Source organism: Parasteatoda tepidariorum, chromosome 9 (assembly GCF_043381705.1).
Source record: "Parasteatoda tepidariorum isolate YZ-2023 chromosome 9, CAS_Ptep_4.0, whole genome shotgun sequence".
In the NCBI taxonomy this organism is placed as follows: domain Eukaryota; kingdom Metazoa; phylum Arthropoda; class Arachnida; order Araneae; family Theridiidae; genus Parasteatoda; species Parasteatoda tepidariorum.
Genome location: NC_092212.1, coordinates 83219383 through 83246947, shown reverse-complemented (window position 1 = coordinate 83246947; position 27565 = coordinate 83219383). Strand labels below are relative to the sequence as shown.

Genomic DNA, 27565 nt, shown 5'->3' with positions numbered 1-27565 from the left:
AAAGTTATTTCAATTAAGTATTCGATCTATTTGATTCAATTTTTATAAATAGAGCAAAATGAGTATTCTCTCTATCAAAGAATTAAAAAGACTTATTCATCCACATCATATTCTTAATGTTGTATTGGCTGTTACGTATGTGTTCACCAAACTTGTACAACCATTCTGCTCTATATTATACCCAAAATCTGGGTGCGAACTTGAGTTCGTAAGTTATTTTTAGATGATAAACTTATTTTCAGATAGTGATTCTTAACTATTATTTTTTTTCAGTTTGAAAAAGCAACAATGCGCTTCATCGTATTTCATTTGAGTCTTAGCAAAATTTAATATTTTTTTAATGTGATATTATTTTTCAAGCTGACAAGTTAATCAGCCGACCCAACTCAGAGTTTACAACTATTTAATGGTCAACTCCGTTGCCGTCTAATTTTAAGCCCAATCAAGAAAACTAGGGAACTTCTGGAATACCCTAGGCCATTCCAATTTTTGGGGCCCTTAGATTAAATTTTGTTCTCCTATATTTTTTTATTTATTCAACTATTAAAGTATTTATATATCTTTTAATTTTAAAAGCATATTTAAAATAAAAATAAATAATAATAAATTAAATTTTACTTTATATTATTAAATTAGAACTAAAAAGTAATAACATATTGAAAAATCATTGTTTTTCTTAAAAATTTATTTTCAAAAAATCCATTTTAAGGGGGCCCCTAATGATTGGGGGTCCAAATGGGCCCCATGGCCTAGTGGGTAATCCAGACCTGGTACACTTATTACTAACATTCACCTGTTTAAGGGGACACTTCACGATGAAAAACCCAAAAATCGACCAAATTATACTTTTTTCAATTTTTGTTTCAAAAAATAATAGTTATATCTAGCTACAATTTAAAAGAAAAATTTTTCAATTTCAGTCATTTTTTGCAAAGTTATAAGCATTTCAAGATTTGTAAACAAGGTTATGTAAACTGTCTGTTTTTATAGTTAAACTGTTTTTTCTCAATGTTGTTTTTTACGATAATATTCAAACTTCGAAAAGTTCCTTGCGCATGAGTTTTGAATAAATCTTTATTTTTTTCTCATATATATGATTGGTCTAATGTTCCGTAACCAATGTGATATAAATAAAAGCTGAATACTCACTGAATATTTTTTAAATTACTTTAAATTGTTATTTAAATTTCAATTTTTAAAAATTATATAAAGACTATGATATTTTGATTTTTTATTTGTTTAAAATTAAGTGCTAAGTTGTTCAAACATATCCAATTTTATTTATACTTATTCAAACTGTAATATAAATGAGTTTCATACAGCTACGATAAAAACTCATGCGCAGGAAACATTTTGAAATATTGGAACATTTAGTAATTTAACTTGCGGATAAATTATTAAAAAAATTATAACTTTTCAACAAATTAATATTTTTGCTTCAAATTTTGGGAATATCTTTCTAAATGCTTTATTCACAATCTATGAAATTTTCATTAAAATTGGTTGATATTTAAAAAAAATCATTTTGAACCTGAAGTGTCCCCTTAAGATATCATTGTTTTTGATTAATGCACTTTTTATTTGAGGAAAGTGAAATTAAATCAGCAATAAACATAATTTTAGCATTTAATAAAAACCCAGGTATATATGAATTTTGGGTATTTACCAGGGTAATTACCTAGGATTTTTGCATCAAGTTATAAAAATCCAGGTATTTTACATCTATAATCAAGACACAGTTCTAGATTTCAGAAATGGTGTAAATTTGATTTAACTCTTTTCAAACTAGTGACATCAGAAGATTAGATGAGTTTCGTAACGCAGAGTTTTTGTAAGGCTTTCCAAATTCCTTCAGCTGCTGAAGTATAAACAGGTTTGATTGCAGACTTTTCAAATGATCCAGTCCATAGTTTCCAAATGACATTATTATTCTATATCTAATAATAAACATTTCATCAATATTTTTAAATAATTCTATCGCAATAGCGAACTACATCAGAGAAAGTTTATATCTTTAAAAATAATGAAATTTGATTGACTTTTTTTGGAAATTTAGGGAACATTCTTGCTTGATCTAGTTTGACCATTCTACTTCAAATGCAGTCAGTTTCTAAATGTATATTTCATTTTAATTTTAATGAAGAAGTTAAAAATAAAACGTAAAGTCGACTTGCATTAGAAACTCTTATGTATTAAAAGATGTTTCAAAGCATTTTGATTCAACAAAATACCATTTTTTATAACAAAATCTGTAGGATGAAATTTCTTAAAATTAAATTATGCTAAACTTTTTTGGTTATTTTTGAAAGAAGACTTATGAGCGCTCTAAGAACTTCAAGTTATAGAATTCTTCCAGTATTCTAACTTGCACTTATTTTAGGCCTAGTCTTCTTGAGATGTAATAAATTCTAGGTATTTAAATTTTTTAGGATTGGGTTTTTGACGTCAAAAACTAGTTTTTAACAAGACTCGTCAAGAACCTGTCAAAAAGTGTCTTAAACTGTTGAAATTCAAAAGCCTGAGAGACGTTTTTTTTTTGACATTAGATGCATTTTATTAGATATTAATCATGCAGATTACTTGCATTATATACTACTATAATTATTACTGACATTATATATCATGTATAAAAAATGTAGCCAAAATTATTGAAGCTATCTATTAAATACTTTTTTGTTTTTCTAATGGTAATCTTAATGTTTTAGGACCCATATTATACCTAACTATTTGGATAATGATACTGTTATGGCTATGAGTTGTTAAATATTATCCTTGGCCATCAATATTGTAATTGGAGTTACCAAGTTATTATCAATTTAAATATTTATTTTAACGTTACAATTTAGGCAGATTTTTTAAATTAGATAAAATTAAAGTGTTAGTCAATAATTATCTGATCTCAAGGTATAATTTTTTTTATTGATTCTCAATATCTGTTGTTATTAATTATATTCAGGGAAGCAGAATATGTCTGATAGCAGAAGCAAAACTTGGGAAGAAATTCAGGCAGTCTTGGGGAAATTTTTGGTTGGATTCCTTTAGTTTATAAGTGGGATCTTAAATTTAATTACTAATTCAATGTATATATAGATTTCTGTTATTTTGTAACACATGCATTATTCAAGAATTGTGTAAAATCAGATGTATTTTATTTTCCAAAAATATTTTGAAAAAAGTTATAAGTAGTTAAAATTTGAGTATAAATGAAAACTGATTTTACATATAATGAATAAGGTGAATGTTGAGTGTTTTTTTATTAAGCTAATTGTTTTTGTATTTTTATTTTCAATAATTTAACAGATTGGATAAATTTCAATTTTACGCATTTTTATTTATAATTATTTAATATTTTCTACATCAAAATTTGGGTTTTTGACAGTAATTGTCAAAACAAGAAGAGAGATTTATATCAAAATAGTTCAAGAACATGATTGATTTTCTGTAATTTTATCTGTATGTTTATTTATAAATACTTAAATATTACAGCTAATAATTATCCTTACATCAAAATTTTGGGTTTTTTGCACTTGTCAGAAACTTTGTCAAGAAGGGGATTCTAACATGACGATAAAACCAGGGTTAAAATCAGATAAAACTGTCAATTGTCGAAAACTTTCCAACCCAAAATTTTTGTCTAGTTGATAACTTTTTATCCAAAATCTACTTTTATATGAATGTACTTTTTATGGCTTTAAATTTTTGTTTATATTTTAGAAAGAAACAGAAATACTTATATTCCTTGCTGTCATTGTATTTTTAAGAACTAAAAAGAGAGGTAAATATATTTCAGTATTGATTTTAATGAACATATTTCTCTTAAAAAATATTATGTAATGCATTATATTGATTATACTTTTTTCTTAAGACTGGAAACATATTCTGAGGTGATTGTATTCCGGGTTTTTATTCCGGTATCATTCTTCTGGGTTTAAAAACTAGGAGCGGGGCATGCAATTTTTGTGCAAATATCACAGAATTCCGCATAAATCAAGACCATTGGTTGCAGACTTTTCAAGCTTTTTCTAAATCCCGTTAACGAGACGTCTACATACTTTCTTTTGCTAATTGTATGAGGAATTACATCTTACGTGATTGTTTCGGCAATTTTATTCTTTTGATCTGGCAAATTTTAACCTTTTTAGATATTTGGAAACACACTGGAGTCTGCTAATATTTGGATTCTTATTCACGCGATTTTAATATCCAACATCGATTCCCGTATTTACCTGATTTAAAAGCTATATGCATTGCGATGCATATTCACTTGATTTAAAAGTGCAATATCGCAATTTACATTTATGTGTTTTTAAAATCCGGTATTGCGATACGTATTCATGCGATTTAAAAATAAAAATTCAATATCGCGATTCATATTCACGAAATTTTAAAACCCAATATCGCTTTCTTGAATTAGTTACTCTAAAGGTGTGATATTCTGCATTAGTAGGTCATTTAATTATAAATGTTTGTTCAAAAAGTTATGTTAAATATGAAACATGTAGGGTATATAAATTGATTTCGATTTTTTGCACATAAAATTTTCAGGGTTTTTCTCTCTGTCCCACAATCACCCCTGCATATTGATTATTCTAACTGAAAACGTTTTGCTTTCTTCTCTAGCCATCATAAGTTTATTAATCTTGTTGAACAAACATTGTACACCCAGTGAAATGTCGACTTTCTTTGAAATGCAGAGAAATTTACAAATTCTGGATCGAGTGACCAAATTCTCAATTTTTAATATTTTATTTTCCCGTAAATAATGCTGCTTTTTAATTCATACAAAATATCCTTAAATATGGTGGGATTTTTTTGGGGCTTTCTGACACAAATCTCCCTAGCATTAATATCTTTATGCAAGATATTTTGAATAGTAGCAAATATATATGTTACTAATTTAAAGTAACGGAAGTGCTTTGTATCCATAAAATAAAGCCTCCATATTAATTTAGTACAATACTTTTTAATTATATATGTAAGAATTTTTTTTAACCCCTTCCCTTACTATTATTTCAAGAGAAAAAAATAATACAAAAATTCAACGTATTTTTTTATTTTATTAATAAACACATGGAACTAAAAAAAAACATAATGCGCAGGTGTTAAGTTGAAATTTTAATTTTTTTTCATAAGTAAGAAACATTTAATTTACCATCAGTTTACAATCCCGAGTTATATCAGGCAAATGAAAAACTACATATTAGTCTTTGTATGATAGTTCTTAAAACAAGGGACAACAGAAAGTGATACTTTTTAAACATCAGTGAAGGAATTTACCATTTTTTTTTTTACTCTCATAGCTATGTAAATTCAACAACTATTGTATATACAATCACACAAATCACATGTTCAGTCCCAATATTCAACAGCAAAACTACGAAATATAACTTGGCAATCTTCCATTCACAGCAGATTATATTTTTTACTTCCGACTGAGTAAAAACTTGATAAAATAAAATGTACTGGCAAATTCTGCTACAACCGAGTTTTCTCGTGATGATAAATATTTGCAATTTATACGTACCCAAGTCATCTCAGGATAATCAGGGATTATGAGGGATTATCTCTGATTTTGATGGGAGAGAAAACACACGTATTGTTTCCTTTTTCAAATTTTGTAAATCATTACATCAAAGAAATTGAAATTCGTGTATATTGTATATAGGGTATATTGGAAAATTGAATTCATTGGATAATTGGGAGGACTTTTAAGTATATAAATCTTAAACTATGAGCAAAACTATTTGAAAAAAAGTAGTAAAAATAATTAAGCTTTTCAGCGCAACAATTGAATTTTATTTTTGGATCATAAGCAACAATGCAATGGTTTAATAAAAAAATTAGCATTGCATTTTTGTTTAGTTGTCGTTTTTGAAAAGTCAGATATGGGCATTTTTGATACTAATATAATAATCGCGCCAGAAAAAATTGGTGTCGGATAACTGAAGTGTCGTTTAATTAAGCATTGGATAATTGATTGGTGATATTTTAGTTTTATTATGAAATAATTCCTTTTTTTAAACGTTCTGTCCATTTTATTTTAGGTGCTGTTCAAATGATTCCGTATTTGTCTTCTTTTTGCATGTATGCTAAATTGGCAAATATAGCTCTCTTTTTTTACACTGACCCCCGCTTTGGAGTTATTTATTCAGTTCTATGTCTAGGTAAGTATTTATTTATTTGCATTTTCTAATGTACCATAGAATATACATTATTTTTTAGCAATGTTGTACAGAATAATATTCAATACTTTTACCGCTAAATATTTTATAATGTTTCATTGTAGTTGCTTTTTTTATAACAATATATTTATTTGAATATTTAGATTTTTAGAAGTCACATTTAATTTGAAAAAAAAATCCTATTGCCAGACTTAGGTAAAATGAAAAACTTTCTGCATGCAGTGATTAACTCTTGTAACTAGTTTGAACTCTTTCATCTTCTCCTCATTTTGGCAAAATTCGTTTTGAAAATCATGGATTTAAAAAAAAAAAAATTTTTATAGAACTTTTTATTAGTTTATACCACAGGGTTGAGCATAAGGCCAGCGAAGCTGAAAATGGAAATTCAAAAATGCTATGCGCAAAAACACTTTTTAAATAATTGAAAAAATATCTGAAATTTGAGCAAGAAAAAAGTATGTTGGAAGCACTTATCCACAGAATGTTATCAACGTTTTAATAAAAAAAAATCTGTACGAGATTTTATTTATTTGTTTAAATTCTGAGAATATTAATCTTAATGTGTGTTTTTTAAATCACGCTAATACAAATCTTGACACTTAATTTTAAAATCATGTAAACATGAATCTTGATGTTTGAATTTTAAAATCATGTGAATGCAAATCTCAATATTTGATTTTAAAACTGCCGGAATCGCCTGAGCACGAATTCCGATGTTTAATTTTTAAGTCATTTGTACACGAATCATAATGGCAGATTTTAAATCCTTTGAAAATATGAAACACAATGAGCAATCTTAAATCATGTAAACAGGAATTGTGATGTGTGATTTTAAATCCTGTGATTATAATTTTAAATCGAGTGTGCATTGGTAGGAAATGGCATGAAAATTAATCTCTTTTTTCCCCTTGTGAATTTAAAAAAGACAAACTATCTTTGAAGAGGTGGATTTATAATTTTTTTCTTAATAATAGTAAAAAAAAAAAACAGTTTTGATGGTGACAAATTTCCCGTAAACAATATTCGCACTCTCATATATATTATACAGGTCTATTTATTACACCGAAGAAATAATATTGAAGCAAGGTATAATATGCATAGGCATTTCTTTAGCTAAATTTTTCTTGTCTAACAAAAATAAATCATAAATTTTACGAATCTAAAATCGATTTTTCTTATAATATGCCAGTAAACAATTGTTTTATAACCATTCAATAACCAATCAGGAACATTGAGGTGGGAAGTTAAACAACACTTATTATTTATGTGAAATATAATTCTGAAATAAAGTAGGGGGAAAAAACATCCAATTTTTGCCAAAGTATATTAAAAACTTAAACTATCCATTTTTTAATCTCTTTTCATCTTTCTCTCGAATCCTGTGGTCTTTCAAACTTGTGGCTTACAAGTCACTGTTCTTCTACATCAAATCTCGGTCTTTTGAACTGGTGATCCTGCAAAAATAATCACTTTAACAGAAATTTTTAAATGATACACTTTGCAAAAATGTATAACATATAAATTCTAATAAAATGAAACTTTTAAACCATGGATTTATAAAGATTGAATCCAGATGCTGTCAATTTGGTCTAGTCAATGTGGCTTGTTAAGGGATGCCATTTAAATAGTTTTAATTAATAAGTTTTTTTTTCAGTTAAACTGAAGTTTTTATGGTTAGTTTTGCTATTAAAGTCTTTCATGTTTATTTTAATAGCGTAATTTTTATGTAGTAGAGTAATCTATTTTCAATCAGAACTTAGATTCGTATATTCCGTTATTCCAAGATAATTTGAACAATTTTAAATGCTTCATTTTCTGACCAGTTGATCCAGTAGTGATGCAATTTATCAATTGACTTGTATGAAGGTTTAAAAAAAAAATCAAAAGGTAAAAAATTAAATTCTTCTGATAATTTTCTGGTACATTATTTTAATTTTTTTTATTTCATGTTTTTCTTTCTTTTTGTGCAATCTCATGCATAATTCTGTTTTAAAAAAATCTATTTTCAATCACAACTTAGATTTGTATATTCCGTTATTCCAAGATAATTTTAACAATTTTAAATGCCTTATTTTCTGACAAGTTGATCCAGTAGTGACGCAATTTATCAATTGAATTCTCAGAAGATAAAAAACAGATTTGTAAGCGATGTACAGTATTTTATTAATCAACCATATTTGCCTGTCTTGTGTCATGCCTACAAGTGCAGTCTATTACCTACTGTAACTTCATTGTGAAAATCCACCCTAATTATCATTATTACTGACAAGCTACATTTTTTGGGATCTGCGGAAATATGTTCTTCTCCCTTATTTTGATCAAGAAATTTTATCAATAATTCTAAAGTTGCAAAAATTCTTAAATTGAACAAGTTCTAAAGTTGAACAGAAGGCCATCCACTAATTGTGCGAAAGTTATTTAAATAATTTGTTGCTTCAGAATTTTTAGGATTCTTATATAATATTAATTGATTAAAAACTTTCTTATGATAAAGTTTTGTTAAAGGGAATAGAGGATCAATTTTATGAGCTGAAATGAAATTTTGTATGATGGAGATTAATTGTTTCAAAAATTTGAATTAATCTCTTTGTATAGTTTATGTGTGAATAGTCGAATGGGCTTAGTCATAAATATAGAGAAAACAATATACATGTTATTCTCAGGAAACAGAGTCCCCTATCTTAAAAATTCATTCTTATAAATTTGTAACAGCAAGGAGTTTTACTTACTTAGGATCAATAATTACTATTGATAACAGAATGTCTCCTGAAATTGGAAAGACTCTATCTGGCAAATAGGGCTGTCTGTGGACTAAGAAGATTTGTTAAATCTAGGATGTTTTTTTTTAGACAAAGTTCTTAATTTACAAAACTTTTGCCCGGCCTGTCTTGACATATGCTTCTAAAGCTTGGACAATGACAAAACTGGAGGAAAATATGTATCACAATATTTGAGAGAAAGATTTTGCGGTTTTTCTTGCAACTAGTGAAAAGAATTGGAGATAAGAAATAAATCGGAATTTGTTATTGAGAAATCTTCAGAGGAAGGCATTGGCCTACATTGGGCTGTCTGGCCAACTATGATGATGGTATAGTTTATTTAAAAGGATTTTAGTCCAGTTAACAATTTACTGATTATAAATTAGTCTCATTTTATTTCAAAATATTTAGTTCTGATTATTTAATAAGAAATCATCCATGCAAGTAGTTCACCTCCTAGTAAGGTTTGATTCTACTTGAGAGTTTAATAAGAAATGACATTTTAAAATTATTTATGGAAGATACATAAAAATTGAAACTGAAGTAACTGAATATTTTTATTAAAATATTTTTTTAAATTTAATTTTACATAATGTAGGTAGGTATTTTATTTACTTTCAATAGAGTTGCACAATGGGTTATTGACGGTCTGGAAAACACCCCCGAGGATAATCCGAAGACATGCCATCGCAATTTTAGTCCTCTGCGAAAGGGATGACTCCAACACTTTTGTAGCCTGAGGAATTGCGCGCAACGTCAAGCACTTTACGGTTGAACAGTTTTACAATGACCGATACCATATTTTATTTAATATTACTAGTTTTACTGTAATATAATTTGTAATTAATGTTTTATTTAGTTTTAGTAATCACAAAGTTTTTTTTTCCTTCTGAAACTGCTGTCTGTCTAAAGCTATTCTTTTGTTTCTAGTTCATCTTTTGCTTTTGCCAGAGCCTACATATGAAGGACCAGAAAATGTAGTCTATTTTACTGGACCCAATTTAGAGGTATATTTTTATTGCAGCTTTCTCATTAGTTTTAAAGAGGAAAGAATAGTTCTATACCTACTATGCAGCATTCAAATTTTACATTATTTTTCTGATTTAAATTAAATGTTACAAAACACGGAAATGAGATATATATTTTGACAGAAGCATTCAATGAGTTAATTCAAAACATAGAAAGTAGTTTTATTTTTGTTAAACATTGCATGTATCACTTTTAAAACGTGTGGATGCTATTTTTTTCTCCTTGCAACGATAATTAAATCAATGTATATAGGCCATGGGTTTTTTTCAAGGTTGCCACTCCACAAGGAAAACCTGGGAAATACAGGGGAATTAAAAATCACCTAAAATATCTAGGGAAATGCAGGGAATTTTGAGTTTTTCTATAGAAATTGGGAAAATACAGGGAATTTTTTTTCTTCTTTTCGTCTTTTAAAAAATGATAACTACTCAAAGTGCAGTCTGTGTGACATTTAAGGATGATATTTCAGCTATATTAAACTATTTCATTTACTATAGCATTATTTGTTTTAAGTATGTTCATCAGCTGTTCCACGTTCCTTTTTTCTCAAGTTTTTCCCGCCCAAGCACAGTGATTGTGTGTTTCCTCTTAATATGTTATATTTAATATGTACAGGAAAAATAAAAATAAATTTTTTACAGATTATAGTGGCTACTAGGACTGGGCAATGTAAGAAATTTTATAACGTGATGCATCGTCTGTTAGACATTGCAATATAGCGATGTATGGTGATTTAGCTTATGTTCAAAAATTATCTTTCAGAAGTCTTTAAATTTATCAAAAATAAATAAAAGGAATAAATATATTACAAAAAAGAATGTATTAAGTAAAAACAAACCCAAGCTTTTTTTTTAAAAAAAAAAAAATAAGCTTGGCTAATTTTAATTAAAGCTAATTTTTTTTAAAATTAAAAATGACTTAAGATTTATTCGTTTAAAAATAATAATAAAACTAACAAAATATTTTACATACATGCATTAAAAATCAAAAGGAAAAAAACAAACAAAAGAAATGTTTACTTTAGTAAAAAAAATTTTTAATTATTTGTTGAAAAAAATCGTCCTTTTGAAGCATTGTTAGACATTGTTTAATGTATTTACTTTAATTAATAAAGTTGCATTAACTAATGCTCTAATTCTATACTTGATGAATGTAAAGATAAAATTTTTTATTTATTTATTATTATGATAATTTTTTTTTTTTTTTTTTGAAAATAAAATAGACTAAGGATTTATTTGTTTCAAAAGGATACTGACTGTCTAACAAATTATGATACAAACAAGTATTGAAAGAATTTTAAGAAAAATTTAAAAAAGGAAAATTTAAGTACTATTGTTAAATTATTAAAAAGCATCAAAATATTGCTTAACTTTTTATTCAATTAAAAAAAAATATTTGTTTTAACTAATAGCCAAATTTTTTTCATAATTAAAAACTACTGAGTATTTATTTGTTTAAAAATAATCAAATTTTTATACTTACGCGCATTGAATAAATTTTAAAAAAACTAACTTTTTGTAACAAAATTAAATACAAAATACCCCTATTAAATTGTATAGCTTAAAATGAAAAACAAAAATTTAAAAAAAAACAAACAATGAAGTATCTTTTTTTTATTCATATTTTCTTCTCATTAATAGATTGATTGCAGAACAAAAATTTAACATAACAGCGATTGCACAACGATCGCCAAGTAACAGTAGGTCTACTAAAAATAATTGACAAGAATCGTTAAATCCCGAGAGACAGACAAAAAACAAAAAAAAAGAAGAAGAAAAAGTTTCGAAATAATGCGCAATGAAACGATCGCTAAGTAGCAAAAGTCTCACTGAAAATAAATTACAAGAAACGTTAAATCCCGACAAAATAAAGTTGACAGCAATCACAAAATTATGTAAGTCCAGCTGAAAATAATCTTCAAGTGAACCTCCTAAGACAAAAATGGCGCATGACGAAACTATGCATAGCGTTCTATTTCACCGCTGATTCTCACACGAGATTCACACATGTTAAATCATTAAACACGAGCGTTGTCTTACATGACGACGGCTTAAATCAGATTTCTGATGCATCGCCTAAAGCGAGAGTCACTCTCGGCAGGACAGCTTAAATCAAATTTCTGATGCATCGAAAATGAAAGTCACTCTTGGCAGCTTAAATCAAATTTCTGATGCATCGAAAATGAAAATCACTATCGGTTGCTTAAATCAGATTTCTGATGCATTGCCTAAAACAAAAGTCATTATATCGGCTTGCCCATATATGCATTAAATCGATATTTCACGATGCATCGATTTATAGCCCAGTCCTAGTGGCTACTCTGTTTTTCTTTAAAGTGTAACAAATAAAATTGCTTTCAGTATTTATTCTATATGGAAAACACTGTTTTATTGTACTTACTTTGTTCTATGGGTTTCTCAGTTTTGTGTCTGTTATCTCATTTTTCTTGGAAAGTGATCAAACTTTCAGTTCATAAATTTTTTATGTTTATCCTTTCTGACCAAAATATGTTTTTTTTTCCTGTTCCATACTTATGCTGCTGTTCAACCCACAGATTTCTCATTTGTATTTTAACACATTTATTGGAGCACTTTTTGTTTTCTAATCTCTTATGTAATTTGTTTTTCAAGACCAAATTTCTTTATATGTAGGATGAACTGAAAAGGGATACAAGAGTTACATGGTTAGTAACATTCTACACTGTATGGAATTCCAACTGTGTGAATTTTGCACCTGTTTTTGCTGAAATGTCTGTCAAGTAAGATTTCTTTTTAAGCAAATTACAAGTATGTTCTATTGTTTGTCTCACTATATGACCATGAATTTGATTTTGAGGGAGGACAAGTATTATTTTGATTGTTAAATTTAAAAATAAAATATATAATATTTAAACATTTTGTTACTTAAAATCTGAATTGTGAAATCATTTTGAGCACTCACTGTGGTATAAAATGGTGCAAACAAAATTATTTTTATCTTTAAGATTTACAGTCGACATAAAAATCCCTTATTCATATTTTATTTTATAACCGTCATTGAACAGCTGGCCCAATTTTTTGGTTTATGGCTACTTATGATCAACTCTGTAGCCTTGTAATTTTGAACCCAATCCAGAAGACAAGGGAACTCGTGGATCAAGTATTGGGAGAAATTTGCCTTCGTTTAGGACTTTTTGATGGAACTGACCCACAATTGCATTACATGGAGAGGAAAGCAACGAAAACCTCCCATGGTCAGCCTGATGACAAGGGGACTCCAACTACCACTGTGGTTTTTTTTGTGTCAGCACTGTGTTCGGTGCGAGCCACGTGCCAATTTCGTATTGACCAGCCGTCGCTGGGATTTGATCCTGGTTCACCTCATTGAAAGATTAATGCTCTATCCCCTGAGCCACTACGGCTCCCATCTTCATGTTGAAAATTATTTGGATAATTTGCTTTTTTTTCTTCATTGAACTATTTGTTTCTTTGTTTTTTTGCCCTTGATGATTCCCTTCAAGAGATGATGCTTTAAAAATCAAATACTTTGAAAGTGAAAATACAGTTGGTGATTGTTTAGCAGTAAAAGTTACAATAATGTTATTAAGACAGTATTATTATACATGAAACTTTGATCATAGGCACTTATAAATTTTCATGCATCAATCTATCTATATTATTACATTATTTTCACGAACTGGACAAATATATATATAATATATAAGGACATATATGAATAATATGTTGTTCAAGGAAAATTTGTCCCTATCATGTACATTTTTTAATATGACTGATTGCAAGCAAGAAAGGTCAAAGTTGCCTTATTTTACCCTGCAGTCAACTTTTTTCAACACTGCAGAAAACTATTTAGTATTACTCCTTATAAAGAAGAAAAAAAAAGAGAAAGGTCACAATTCCTCAATCGTAACTCGCTGGTCAATCTAGCAAAGAATGATGTAAGAATTTCTTTCTCTGCTTCACACAGTCGCACTTTCCCTGCGATTACATCACTGCATTTGACTTTCAGGCATGCTGGTATGTATGATAATCAGTATAAAATTATATGAAAGTTTAGACATTTTTTAAAAAATCAGTGATGGTTAAATTTCTTCAAAATAGTTTACAAAGAAAGGGTGAAACTAGTTAAGATATGGAGTTATTTAATATTGCAGTGTTTAAGAGTTAATTATAATTGCGTGCAAAAAGTTTTTTATCGAGATTTTGTGTTTGCTGAAAGTTTTAAGTTTGGACATGGTATAGATGTTATCTACATAGCTGCCTACTCTACTGGATTTTGCCGGTTTCTCCTGGTCTATTGGCTTTATAAAAATTCTCCAGGTTTTTGTACATTTTTGAAAATTCCCTAAAATTGAGTATGTTTCCTAAAAAAACTCCCTATTGAAATAGACTTTTTGCACAGATTATTGCTTGCTTGAATATTTAAACAAGTATTACTAATATATAATGAAACAAACCTCATTTATAGAAATCAGTTAAAAACTTTTTTTGATCTGCACTGTTCAGCTTATTTTTATTCAAAAGTCCCTTTCTAAATTAAGAAATCTTAATTATTTCTTAGGAATTAAATGCCTATTACTATTTAAAAATTATGAGTAAACATAATTCACAATTTTTTAAACATATTTAATGCCAATCATGACCAGAAAATATTTCAGTTTTTCCATTTTGATGTCTATAAAAATCCCTAAAATTCCCTATACATTATGCAAGAATTATATTGAAATTAATTAATTTGTAAAATCTGATGGATTTTTCAATTTATGATGGCAGCTATGTATTTATCATTATAAGATATTATTCTTTACAAATAATCTTATGCTTCCATAAAAATCAATGTTGTTTTTGCAGATATGGACTTGATAATTTAAAGTTTGGAAAATTAGATGCCACTAGATTCCCTGAAGTAGCTGAAAAGTAATATTTTCATCTAATAACTAACTGAAGTATAATTTTTTTTTAAATTTTGTTTTTCTAATATCTATGTTTTTTATGTTACACTAGCTTTTACAGTTTTCTAAAAGGTTACACGTGTTTGTGTAATTGTCAGATTCTTTAATTCTGTTATTGTTCTTTTCATGTAATTCTGTAAAACATTTCCACTGTTTTTGACTGAAATCTTTGATTTATAACTCATCTAATAATTTGATTTATTTTTTTTAATTTTAGAAAATTAATTAGGAAAATATTTTTATAAAAATGCTATATTTTCATTTTGTATTTCAAAGTAAAGAATTAAATGGGTATTTTTTTGTTTAGTATTAATTTTGCTTTTTAGTGAAAGAAAATTTATAGGTGAAATTCAAAAGTTATAAAAAATTCTTTTTGAAATAAAATTATTATTATTGTTTGTTTCTTACAGAATTTGAACTTGACAATTGCTTTTTTCTCAATTATTATTTTGATACTTTTTTGATTATTTGTACTTACATACAAAAAGATGTGAACAAAGTTTAAAATTAATAAATTATTTTTAGTATTTTATGTTTTTCAATTCAAGAGAAAAAATTTAACTTAGAATGGAATATGGATAAAGATTCCACTATGAATTCAAAAAAATATTTTCATTTATTTTATATTCTTTAAATAAAAAATATAATAAAACAATTTTAATTTAAAGAAGATTTAAACTTTAGACCTACCAGGTAGGAGGCAGTTATCCTAACAAATGCTCCACACTCAACTTTTAATTTGGATATTGAATGAATTTAAAGCTAAAGGGCTCCTATCTTATCCTAGAAGCTTCAGTGGTATAAAATTTATTCCACATCATGTGTTTTCAACTTTACTCTTCAATTTAAGCTTAAATTTTGTTTCAATAGTAATTCATTCCTTCCCTTTGATGCATTCATTCATTCCCTTCGATTAATTCGTTCCTTCTTACATTACAATTATTACATATTTTTAAAAATCTTTAAGATACTATAGTGCAGGGGTGGCGAACCTTTATACACCAACGTGCCATTTTTTGGAAAAAATTGTTTAATGAAGTCACAGACGTGCCACCAAATAATTTTGACTTCATGATTATTGCTTGGAAAAATAATAATACTAAATACTATCAACTCAAAACTCTTTATTTACATTGAAAAGAAAATACATTTTGCAATGTCTCAGTTATACGCGTAATTCAACTTAAAGTAACATCAGTGTGACTTCTGCTATTGCAGATTAAATGACAAATAACTTATATTAGGTTGTAAGATATTGGTTTGTTGACTGTTGATTTTTTTTGTTAGTTATTTATTGCTTTTTTTATGGTTATCAATTGTTTTTTTTAGCATTAATTGTTAATTTTTTTATTAATAATTGTTTATTATTTTGTTTGTTTTTTATGAATTTTAATTTAATTGTTATATGTGCTTCATAGTGTAATAACATTTGTGGAATAACAATTCATAGTGCAATAACAATTGTGATCGGTGACGTGCCCAAAATATTGTGTAGCGTGCCATTGGTTCGCCATCCCTGCTATAGTGGCTTCAGAAAAGTTTGAAAAACTTACAAATTCAAAGCAAAGTTTTAACTATATGTACTATTTTAATGAATACTATATTGTACGATTTAAACAAATAATAATTAGATGTAACTATAATTTCAAAACTATCTATACTATTTCGAAACAAGGTTAATATTTTAGCTTTGAATTGTATACACTTCAGTCGGACCTCTATTTAACGAAGTCGTTAAATCCCAATGATAGGTTTGTTTGGAAAATTCGTTAAATAGAAAATCACCTTTTGAAATAATTAAACAACACATAACAGGTTTCAAATTCATAAACACTAGACATAATTAAAATGCAATTGAAACACTTTTATCTTGTAAACTAATTTATTTTATAAATCTTAACCATAAAAGAAATCTGCATGGAAAGCAAGAATAGTGCGAAACATTATCCAGTACATGATACGTACATTTTCCACTAAAAAAAAAAAGCTAAATTTACGTATAAAATTATAGCTGCATTTATTATAAAAGTAAGTTTAAACATACATTACCACAAGTGTTCTTAAGTTTTAATTGCAACAAAAAGGGAAAGGGATTTTACTGCTTTTTCTAAAAGTTAAATGGTTTTGAAGATCAAATCAAGGTCATTTCCCCCATAAAATGCATTAAAAAGTTTGAAATATTTAGGGAAATAAGGAAAGTGTATTTCACAGAAAAGTTTGTTAAATAGAAAATGCACTTTGCTATTTTACAAAGAAATTTCCAAAATGTTCTTGGTTCCTTGGAAAAAATCGCAAAGTAAAAGTTCGTGAAGTACAATTCCAACTGTATTTTAAAACTTTAAGTACTATAACTAATATAATATTTTACTATTTGTATATTATTTTATTTAATGTTAATGTAATCCAGAAAAGAATTGTCTAGATTTTAAAATAGACAAATAGCTTAAACATCTAAGAGAATTATTAAACTTTCTTTTAAAAAAAACTGTTAATTTGGGCAATGTATTCCCAATGTGGAAATCACTATATGGAAATTATTGAGAATAATTCAATAACTCTCAATTTTTGCTTATTTTCATGAGTCCAATTAATACAGTTATAAAAAAAAAATTTAAAAAAAATTAGATTTTAAAAATTTCCCAAAACTGTGGCTCCTCTTTCCCATTGACATTTTGCCCATATTGTAGAAGGCATTGGTTGAAGATAGACAGAAGCTTAATCTAATAGACATAAATACAGTCGAACTTCTATTTAATGGACTTCCATTTTGCCACTTTCTTCAAGAAACCAAGAACATTTTAGAAATTTCTTCGTAACATAACTTCCAAGTAGCTAAGTGAATTCTCTATTACTTATCGACAAACTTTTCTTTGAGATCCACTTTCCCTATTTCCCGAAATATTTCAAACTTGTTGACGTGTTTTATGAGGGTAATGACCTTGAAATGATTTTCAAAGCCACTTAACTTTTAGAGAAAGCAGTAAAGTCCCTTTCTCTATTTATTTCAAACGAAAAACTCAGACAAAATTAACGGATTTTATCAGTAACAATTAAACTTAAGAATGCATGTAGCAGTGTATGTTTAAAATTTACTTTTATAATAAAAGCAGCTATAATTTTATATATAAATTTAGCTTTTTTTAGTTGAAAATGTATGTAGCATGATAGTGTAACGCCGGATAATGTTTTGCTCAAGATAAAGGTGTATCAATTGCTATTTTAATTATGTCTAGTGTTAATGAATTTAAAACCTGTTTTGTCTTGTGTAAGATCTATTGAAAGGTGATTTTCTATTTAACGAACTTATTATCGGGATTTAGCGACTTCGTTAAATATAGATCCGACTGTATCTGTTAAAATAATTTTAAAAATAGTACATTATTTGTTAAAAAGCATCACCTAGCCTTCAAAGAACAGCTTAGAATACAAGTTCTAATTTTTTTGTTTTTGTTTGTATAGATTCCACGTGAGTACATCTGCCTTTTCAAAACAACTTCCGACTGTTATTCTTTTCCAAAAAGGCAAAGAAGTGTGCCGTAGACCAACTGTGGATGCTAACTACAAACTGATAAAGTTTTTCTTTTCCGAGGTAATGAAACTTTTCCTTTATAGGGAAGTATACTTTACTGTATGAATCAACTTTTTTTTTTAAATATAATGTAACTAGTTATGTCTTTGACTTAAAATTTAATTGTCAAAAGACATTCATTAATTTAAAATAATCTATCAAACTTTCATTCTAGATATTTATATATGACATCTATCAATTATTAATACAATTGTACTCCTTTTTTGTAATAAGAACATTAGAGTTGAAGCTTTTTGTTTATTAAAGCTTGTTGTTCGTTTAACTTCAGCTCATTTAACGCATGTTCATATAGTAATATGTGGGTGCAAAAAAGAGATAATAGTTATCAATAGGAAAAAAAAGTAAAACAAAGGTGTTGACAGAGTGAAATTACAGGCTGCCTGTACAGCTTGCAAAATAAAAAATAGACCACCCTAAAAACCTTTTGATCGAATAAGCAGATATTCGCGATCCGGGACTCAATCTTAATTGTGATTTGGGGTGACCTCAAATATGCTAAATAAATTAGTGTACACGATATTTTAAGTTGCAAAATCAGACACAAAAACGAAACTTTCAATAAACATCTCATTTTTGTTTCTCTTCTTTTTTTCTTCTTTTTTTGTTGTTGAAGGATTTGGATTTCTGATCCCCAAAATATAGGAGGTAGCCCGCGATCTGGGAAATATGGTCTTAGTAGTTTGGTCAGGAGAGCAGTCCAAAGTTTAGACCCCTTAATGCTTATTTTACTTTTGCGTACTTTTGAGCAAAATTCATTGAATAGTTCCTGAGAAATCAAATTTTGAAATAGTTATATTTTTAAATTTAGAAAAAAGGTATGTTTATTCAAAGCAACACGTCTTTGTGTCTAATTTCGTAGCTTAAACTATCGCCTGGACTAGTTTTTTTATCATATTTGAGGTCACCCCCTTGAACCATTAAGATTGAATCCTAGAAGGTGAAGATCCGATCATTAGATCAAAAGTTATTTAGAGTGATCTATTTTTTATTTTGCGCTCTGTATATAGCATCAGGGCTGGAAGTAAATAAAGTTAAACTGGAGTTTTCTCTTGAGCCAACGTTATTATATGCTGGATGTTAAAACTGGTGCAACTAGCTTACCGTTAACCCATATGTGATGCCACAAAAGACAATACATATTACCCAGCTTTTAAAGTTTCTTTATTTCGTAAATTTAATCATTCGTAATAACTCTTTAAATAAATAAATGATGTAGTTAATTTATAATTACATCATTTACATCATCATTATAAGAGCGAATGCTATTCTCACTAAATGTAGTGACTATCTTTTTATTTCAATGCAAGTGTATAACTAATTATTCAATGTCACAACAACTGAACATCAAAATCTATTTTACTTTTTTCTACCGCAGTCAACATTAGCATATACGTTATAAGGTTTACTTTGATTTCCAACGAACTATTTGCCTTTCAATCTTCAGCCAAATTATTTAAATATTTACATGAGATATTGTGAGGTTGGCTGAATTGGCTTTTCTTTTGGCAGTGTTCTTTTTTGATAATGCACCTATAATGGATCTTTCCTGTATTACAAAGCATTGATTACTTTTAATTTGACTTTGTTGTGGGAAATTTATCTCCCATGGCCTTAATTATATTACGCAAAATTCATTATTTTGCTTAATATGTCACATGGAGAATGTTCTTTTTATTTAACAACTCGATGTCTGCAAAAAATAAAATTTTTATTGTGATTTTATCCTGTTTTGACTATCTACTTCAATTAGGCGATCTACACCACCAACTGCATCATCTTTCCATTAATAAAGATCTTCCTTCTATATTTTTCTCGTTTTTTTTTATAAATATAGAGATGATTGTGCTCCGAAAAAAAAATCCGGATTTTTTACTCCGGACAATTGCGGTCGGGAAGTTTCCGGAAATCCAAGGTCTGGAAGTTTCAAGAAATCATTGATCACTTTTATGTTTAAAAATTCTTGTATATTTAATTTAAAAATATTAGAACTAGAATACTTGGCATCTCTTTCATTTGTAAATATTCTTTCTGGTAGAATAATAAATGTGATTAGAGATAAAAGTCAACTTATACATAATTATTAATTTAAATTATTTATATAATGTAATTCATATAATTTATTTAGAATTTCATGTTTTGGAAATATCAATTATTTAAATTTATAACGACATTAATTTTTTGAAATGCGTTATTAATGATTTTACTCAAATTTTCAGGATTTTTGAGTTGGCTCGCAATTACCCCTGAAAATACAACAATAATTGATTGCTGACACACGAGTAAACATGTGTTTCATGTAAAGCGATATTTCATGCTAAACGGTTTTGCTTTAATAAGTTTAGACTGTATTTGGCACTTTTTTTAAAATCAAAACTTAGGTTTTGATCTTTATTAAATTAATAAAAAAAATTATATTTCTGAGGAAATTTTTTTGGTTTGATATAAATTGCGGTCTGAAATTTTGATTACACTATCTGGAAAATTGTGTGACATTTACTTCTGAAATTGAGTGGATGCTATAGAGCAAAATTAAGAAATTTTGTTTCTGACCAGTGACCAGAAGTTGCATTTTTAAAAGTGGCCACTTTTTCAAAAATTGAAAATTCTAAGCAATTAAAAAAATACTATTGAGATTATTAATGTAAGAAATTTCTGTTTAATAATATTTTTGAAATATAGTAAACAATTTTTAAAATGAAAAAAAAACTATCTTGACCTATCCAAGTTTATGTAAAATTTAGCGTTAGTGATTTTGAATCAATAATGCAATAGAAAAATTAACAAATGTACAATTTATTCATTACCAAAAAATATCTGGTATAATTGTGATCATAATAGTGATATTATATTAATTAGATTATGTAAACTAAATTTTTTAAAAATGTAATATGAAACTAACTTGACTCAAATTAAACTTTTGATAACCAAATTCAGTTTCACAAAAATTCTAAAAAGTATAATAAATATACTATAATAAGTTGAATCTAAATTGATGCGAAACAAAATAATAAAATCATTGAAAATGAAACATTAAAAAGTTATTAAAAGAAAGATAATCAGAAAACCATATTATTTTTTATTGTTCAGTTAAAATATATTTTAAATTTAGAAAGTAAACACATCTAAATATTTTAATGACTTTATGTCTGAGGAAATAAAAAAAAACAAGTGTGAAATAAAGTAATTTGATTTTGTTGAAAAAAATGGCAATTAATAGACTGGGCAATTTTTTAATTCCCACTTTTTATATTTAGTAGTCCTGTAGATAGTGATGACTATTAATTTTACCTTACAGTGCAAACCCTATTATAATCTGAAGGTTTAATAAGTAGTAAATTTAAGTTTGACCCTATGTTTTGTAAAGTTTGTTATTAAGTTTAACCCCCAATTGATTCATTGAAGTTTTAACTCTTATCACTTAGTGAAAACTTGTTAAATTATATATTTTAATTCTTTATACTATTCCTGACTATTATTTATGTAATTGTTGATCCCGACAATGGTATTTTTTCCACCTAGGAAAATGTTACTGCTGGCTTTAATTTAAATAATTTGTATCAGGAATGTAAAGCTAATCCTATCAGGAAACCCAAAAAAGAAGATGATCACTCTAAAACTGATTAGTTTTATTATTCTAATTGTATCAGACTTGTCTTTCATCTGTGAAACAGGTAATTAAACTCTTTTGATTTAAAAATATAATTTTAAATTTAATGATATTTTGTAAAATGTCTTATATTCCAAGTATTATTATTAAACATTATTAATTTTAGATTCTACTGTGTAAGGTGTTAGATTATGGCCGATATTTTAAGACAAAGCCTCCACCCTTTTTATATTTGTTTGATATGTCTATTTTTTTTTAATGTTGTTGATTCGACCCTTTAAAAGGTCTCTTTTTTTTACGATTTGAAATAAGGATGTTAAATTGGAAAAGGAATATGTCTTATCTTCGGGATGTTAAAATATTAGGTTTGATTTGTAAAAAGAAGTTCCTTTAGCTTATAACTTTTTATTAACAGAATTTAGTAACCAAGTTACTAAATTCTTGCGTTTATAAATGCAAGTAAACTCAATCTGGGTATCCAACGATAGAGAAAACTGGAAATTATCAGGGAAAACTGGGAATTGTCGCATTACTGAACTCGATAATGCGACAGCGCATAGAGCACCAAAGCCTACTGTGCTCATCTCAGTTTCTTGACCTTGGGCTCTGGGGTGCAGGGACAGATGTTCCGGTTGGGTAGTTATTGGAAAGTGGAATTCCCAGCATTTAGACCCAAGCATGCTTGGTACTCATCTTGTCGACCTACTGAAGGGATGAAAGGCTGAGTCAATCTTGCCCAGACCGACGATCAAACCCAAGACTTGTGACTCAAGAGAGTGAAGCGCTATTACTCAGCCATTAATTCAATTTTTTTCCACATGCAAAATTCCAGACGATTCTATTGTATTTCCGCTTCTTTTGAGGATAGTTCTATTAGAAGTTATTTATAATTTTTTCAGCCTCTTTCACTTAGTTTATCAAACGGTACTATTAACGTTGATATGGTATATTGATAAATACTGTATTACGATCTGGGAATACGTGACGTGTTTGATTTGTGATGATTCTATCGTAATTTCATTGTTTGCTGATTGTACTTTCACTAGTTATTTACTATTTTTTCAGCCCCTTTCGTAAAGTTTTTCAAATTCTTTATATTTTTATTACGATGTGAGTACGATTTGAGCTATCACTATTTGACACGTTCGATTCAGGGCGATTACATAACTTTTATCATTAAATTATAGTTTTCCGACTGCTATTTATTACTTTAAAAAATGTTTAGTACATAATTATAATGCTCAAATTTCAAATTATTTGGATTCAGGACAATTCCATTTTATTTTATTTTATAACCGTCGTTGAGCAGCCGACCCATTTTCATGGATTTACGACTACTTACGTTCAACTCCGTAGCCTTGTAATTTTGAACCAATCCAGAAGATGACGAGGAAACTCCTGGATCAGTACCCCCAGAAGTATTGATTTGTTGTGGGAACATGGAGGACTTTGAGACTCGACAGATTTAACGTGCATCAGTCACCATTTACTACACGGGGAGTCTTCGGCCGGCGAGGATCAAACCCATGACCTCTTGGATATGTGCCCAGCGCCCTACCGACCAGGCTATCCCGGCCCTAGGACAATTCCATTATAACTTTTATAATTAAATTATAGTTTTTTGGCCCTTTCCAATTTGTTTTTCAAACTCTGATTTTTTCTAGTACAGAATTATGATGCACAAATTTCAAATTTAAGTTATGACTTTTTCCGGGTTTAATTGTCAACAATTTCGTTGTGAATCCACATCTTTTCCCGATCGTTTTTGGCCATTTCCTCCTGTTTTTTCTAATTCTGATATTCTCTATACAGTGGTTCCCATTTTTTTCAGCTACAGAACCCTAAATAATCTTTTACTCTAATAATCTAAAACTTCTTTTTGCAGAACCCTGACTTTTTAATTGAAATCCAGTAGCAATTGTGAACAAATAAATCATTTATTTGAAATTATGAACATTATCCTGTTAAAGTATAAACCAAAGCAATTGTTACATTAGTAACTGGGAAAACAAAGATTTTTTTTTTTTATCTTTATGTATTCTATTCCCCCNTCCCCCCCCCCCCCAAAAAAAAAAGTTCATCTTTGAAAAACTGTTTAAAAGAATGCAAACAATAATTTCTGTTTTTAAAAATACGTTTTCAGGGGAAAAAGTCCTATTTTCCCTATAAATCTTATAGTTTGTATAGAAAGATCAAAAAGCATTCTAAAATTTTTTTTATTGAAATAACTACTTTCTTTAATCCATTCATAGTGCATAGCTTTTTTTAAAGGTGCTTATTTTCAATTTTTAAAAGCACGTAAAGGTGGTTTTTTTATTTGTGATTTGAAAAAGTGCATAATTTTCCCTTTTAGAAAATGAATTTTTTTTCTTTACTGTGTTGATTTCCGCCACGCATTATGAAGCGTGGTTTTCACATTGTTCTATTAAATGTTTTCACAATTCATTCAAACAGAATGCATTTTGGCTTACTGTTAGTCTGCAGCGTATGAAAGCACCAATCATGTTGCATGTTTGATGAAATACCAGAAGATCTGCATGTGAGTATACTGAACTGCGTTAGGTGAGATTCTTGCACTCTTCTGTATTTTGGCAAGATATTCTCAATTTCAGACTTCATTTTTCACCCTCTAAAATTGAATCGAAAAATCTCTCGATCTTTGGTGGCTAATGTAATCAAGAAAAGAGTTATTTCTCAAAAACTAATTATTTTATCATAAACATGTGAAGTCTTTAAAAAAAATTTTGATTTTATTAATGTATGTAGTACTTAAAAATATTTTTTAATGCTAAAAAAGTATTTAAAATGTGCTATTTTTTGTTGAAAGATTTGGCTATGGACCCTAATACTGTTGAAAAAATAGTCATAAAAAATGTTAGTATGGGAATGATATGCTTAAGCACAATGTTATCTAAAAGGTTAAACTTGCTATATTGTCAAGTTAATTGTTTTGCTAAAAATATTGTAAGTAAAAATCTACAGAATATTTTTTTTTAAAAAATTACTGCTATTGCACAAGATCGGCAATTTCATGATAAACTATTAGAAAAAGAAACAACTTGTAATAATTTTGTCAATTGTCAGATAATTATGCTGCTCTAGATTAAACCTAAAAATTGTTTTTATAAATTGACTGATTCAAATTAAGATGTTACTATTGTTAAAAAAAAATATTGGAACTGCAATATAGGTCTAAAAAATTTGACCTTATTAACATAAACTAAACTTGTGAAAGCAATTCCTCTGATGCTTCTCAGTTTGTGATTGCTTTATAGTTTGTTTTTATCATATTTTCTGTTTGTTGGTTTTTGTAATTCATTTTCATATAATATAATTAATTTTACTTTAGAGTGACTATGAAAGATGAAGAAAGCAGAAACATGTCTTTTTCTTAAATGGATTCAGTTCAACTATTCATCTGTATGATTTGCAAAGAAGGTATATCCTCATTTTACACCTGTAGTTCACTTAACAAATTGATTGTGAGAACTTACTCTCTTTTTCTATTTGTATGTTTGTCTTACTTTGATAACTTTTTTCTATTATGAATCTCAAACTCTTATGTGCAATAAATATTATCATTCTTTTGTCAACAAAAAAATTATGTGTATTTATACTTAATAATTTTAAATAAAAAATATATATTACAACAAATAGCTCTCTTTTTGAACTTGTTAGAATGATTTATTTTAAACGAGTAAATTAGAGATTCTCTAACTGCTTATCTTTGTGCCCTTCTGTCTCTCCCACTCCATGTAATTCCAATTTTTAAAAAATAGTTAAATATCATATAATATTGATTACCGGGGCAAAAAAATTAAAGGGAATTTTTAATTTCTGAGAAAAGTTAAAAAAAATTTTCTTCAAGCAATCTCAAGTTTTTATTAATTTGAAAAAAATTTATTTCACTCTTTTCTGCAATTACTTTAGTCTGCTCCAAACCTTCTATCTAACGAAAGAGTTTTGAGTAGTGAGAAAAACGTTTGTTAGTGAGAAAAACGTTTTGAGTAGTGAGAAAAAAGTTTGAATTTTAGGAATCCAAAGCCAACAAAAAAAGAATATTTATTTAGAAAAGGTATGTTCTTGTGTCTGATTTCATAACTTAAAATGGTGTCAGCACAAATTAATATGCATTCTTGGAACCCTGAAGGTTGAGTCTTGATATGTGAAAATCCAATCATGAGATCAAAAGTAATTAAAGGGATTTTTTTTTTCTTGCACTGTTCATGTTTATAGAAAACACTTAAAATCATGTAAAAAATAAATTATAGTACTTTACTTTAATACTCGTGTAAATTTCTGATAGATGTGCATTTTAATTATCCTTTTTATTGCTTTTAATTTAGATTTTATTTTTCAGTGAAAGTTTAAAAAAAATACTAGTTTCATTATAGCTTTAAAAGCTTAAAATTTTGTTTCTATTTTTGTCTTTGTATTTAAATTGTTTAATATTTACTTACTAGTAAATTTAAATTATTCTTGAAAAAGTGAATTTATAGATGTGGTTTTGGAAAACCTAGAAAAGTTAGGGAAATCTCCAGAAAAGTATGCAAATTTATTAACTTATGCAAAAACGTTAACTTAAGCAAAGTCAAAAGAAAATTAACTTTTAAAAAAAATTATATTTAGTATATAAAATTTGTTGTGTTCTTATTAAGAGCCCTCTTCTCTGCCATCTTAGATTTTTTCATTTGGATTTTGGTTCTTTAAAGTCCGATATTCTTAATATGATGTTCATTACAAAAACCGGATGTCGAAACAAAACACGCATTTGAGTGACCTCTTATTAAAAGAGACACACGTGTGATTTTGTCGTCGATCTTTTTTTCGGTAGTTACCGGAAAAGATTTCTCGATTTTTAATTAGTTTTTTTTATGTGATAATGATTTAATGATAATGTGATAATGATAATGAATTAATGAAAAGGAAATAATTAGTGCGTTTTTCTCCTACAAAGAAAATAATCCATAGTATTAGAATAAAACAATTTGCATATTCTATTAAAAATATTTAAATACAATTGATTTTACCAAAATAGGTTGTTTGTAAACTTTTGTTACTTAAAATTATTAACGTATATATTTGTTGTTATTAAAATTATCTTGCTGAAAGATATTAGTGCTAGAGAGGTTTGCCGCAGAATGCCCGAAAAGATTCTGCCACAGGGGTTTTAACCATCAAGTATAATGTGTTATGTTTGGATCTTTCTTTGTCATTATTTTGATCAGAATCTTATGCAGAAAGAAGCAAACATCTGTAACTTATTATTTTAACAGGGTTCATGTGCTCTTTAAAATATTTAAAGCCATGGCTTTTATATTGAAATAAAGAAATCATCTTTAACTTTAAAATTATTTTAATGTAACTTTACTAGAAAAGAAAGGCGCTATATAGGGTTAAAGTAGAAAAGTACCTAAAATGAAAGGCTGGGTTTTATATTTTTGCGAAATC

At 27.7% G+C, this 27565-nt stretch overlaps 1 protein-coding gene across 1 annotated transcript; it reads left to right on the top strand.

Moving 5' to 3' along the window:
• The first annotated feature begins 58 nt into the window (after window positions 1-58).
• On the top strand, window positions 59-25768 carry LOC107440608 (thioredoxin-related transmembrane protein 2 homolog). Its single transcript, XM_043049092.2, has 9 exons — window positions 59-208; window positions 3715-3775; window positions 6045-6164; window positions 9872-9948; window positions 12622-12728; window positions 14818-14883; window positions 18378-18507; window positions 22027-22178; window positions 25464-25768. Exons 1-8 carry the CDS (start codon window positions 59-61, stop codon window positions 22129-22131), a joined length of 816 nt encoding a protein of 271 aa, XP_042905026.1. The 3' UTR covers window positions 22132-22178; window positions 25464-25768.
• Window positions 25769-27565: the final 1797 nt, after the last annotated feature.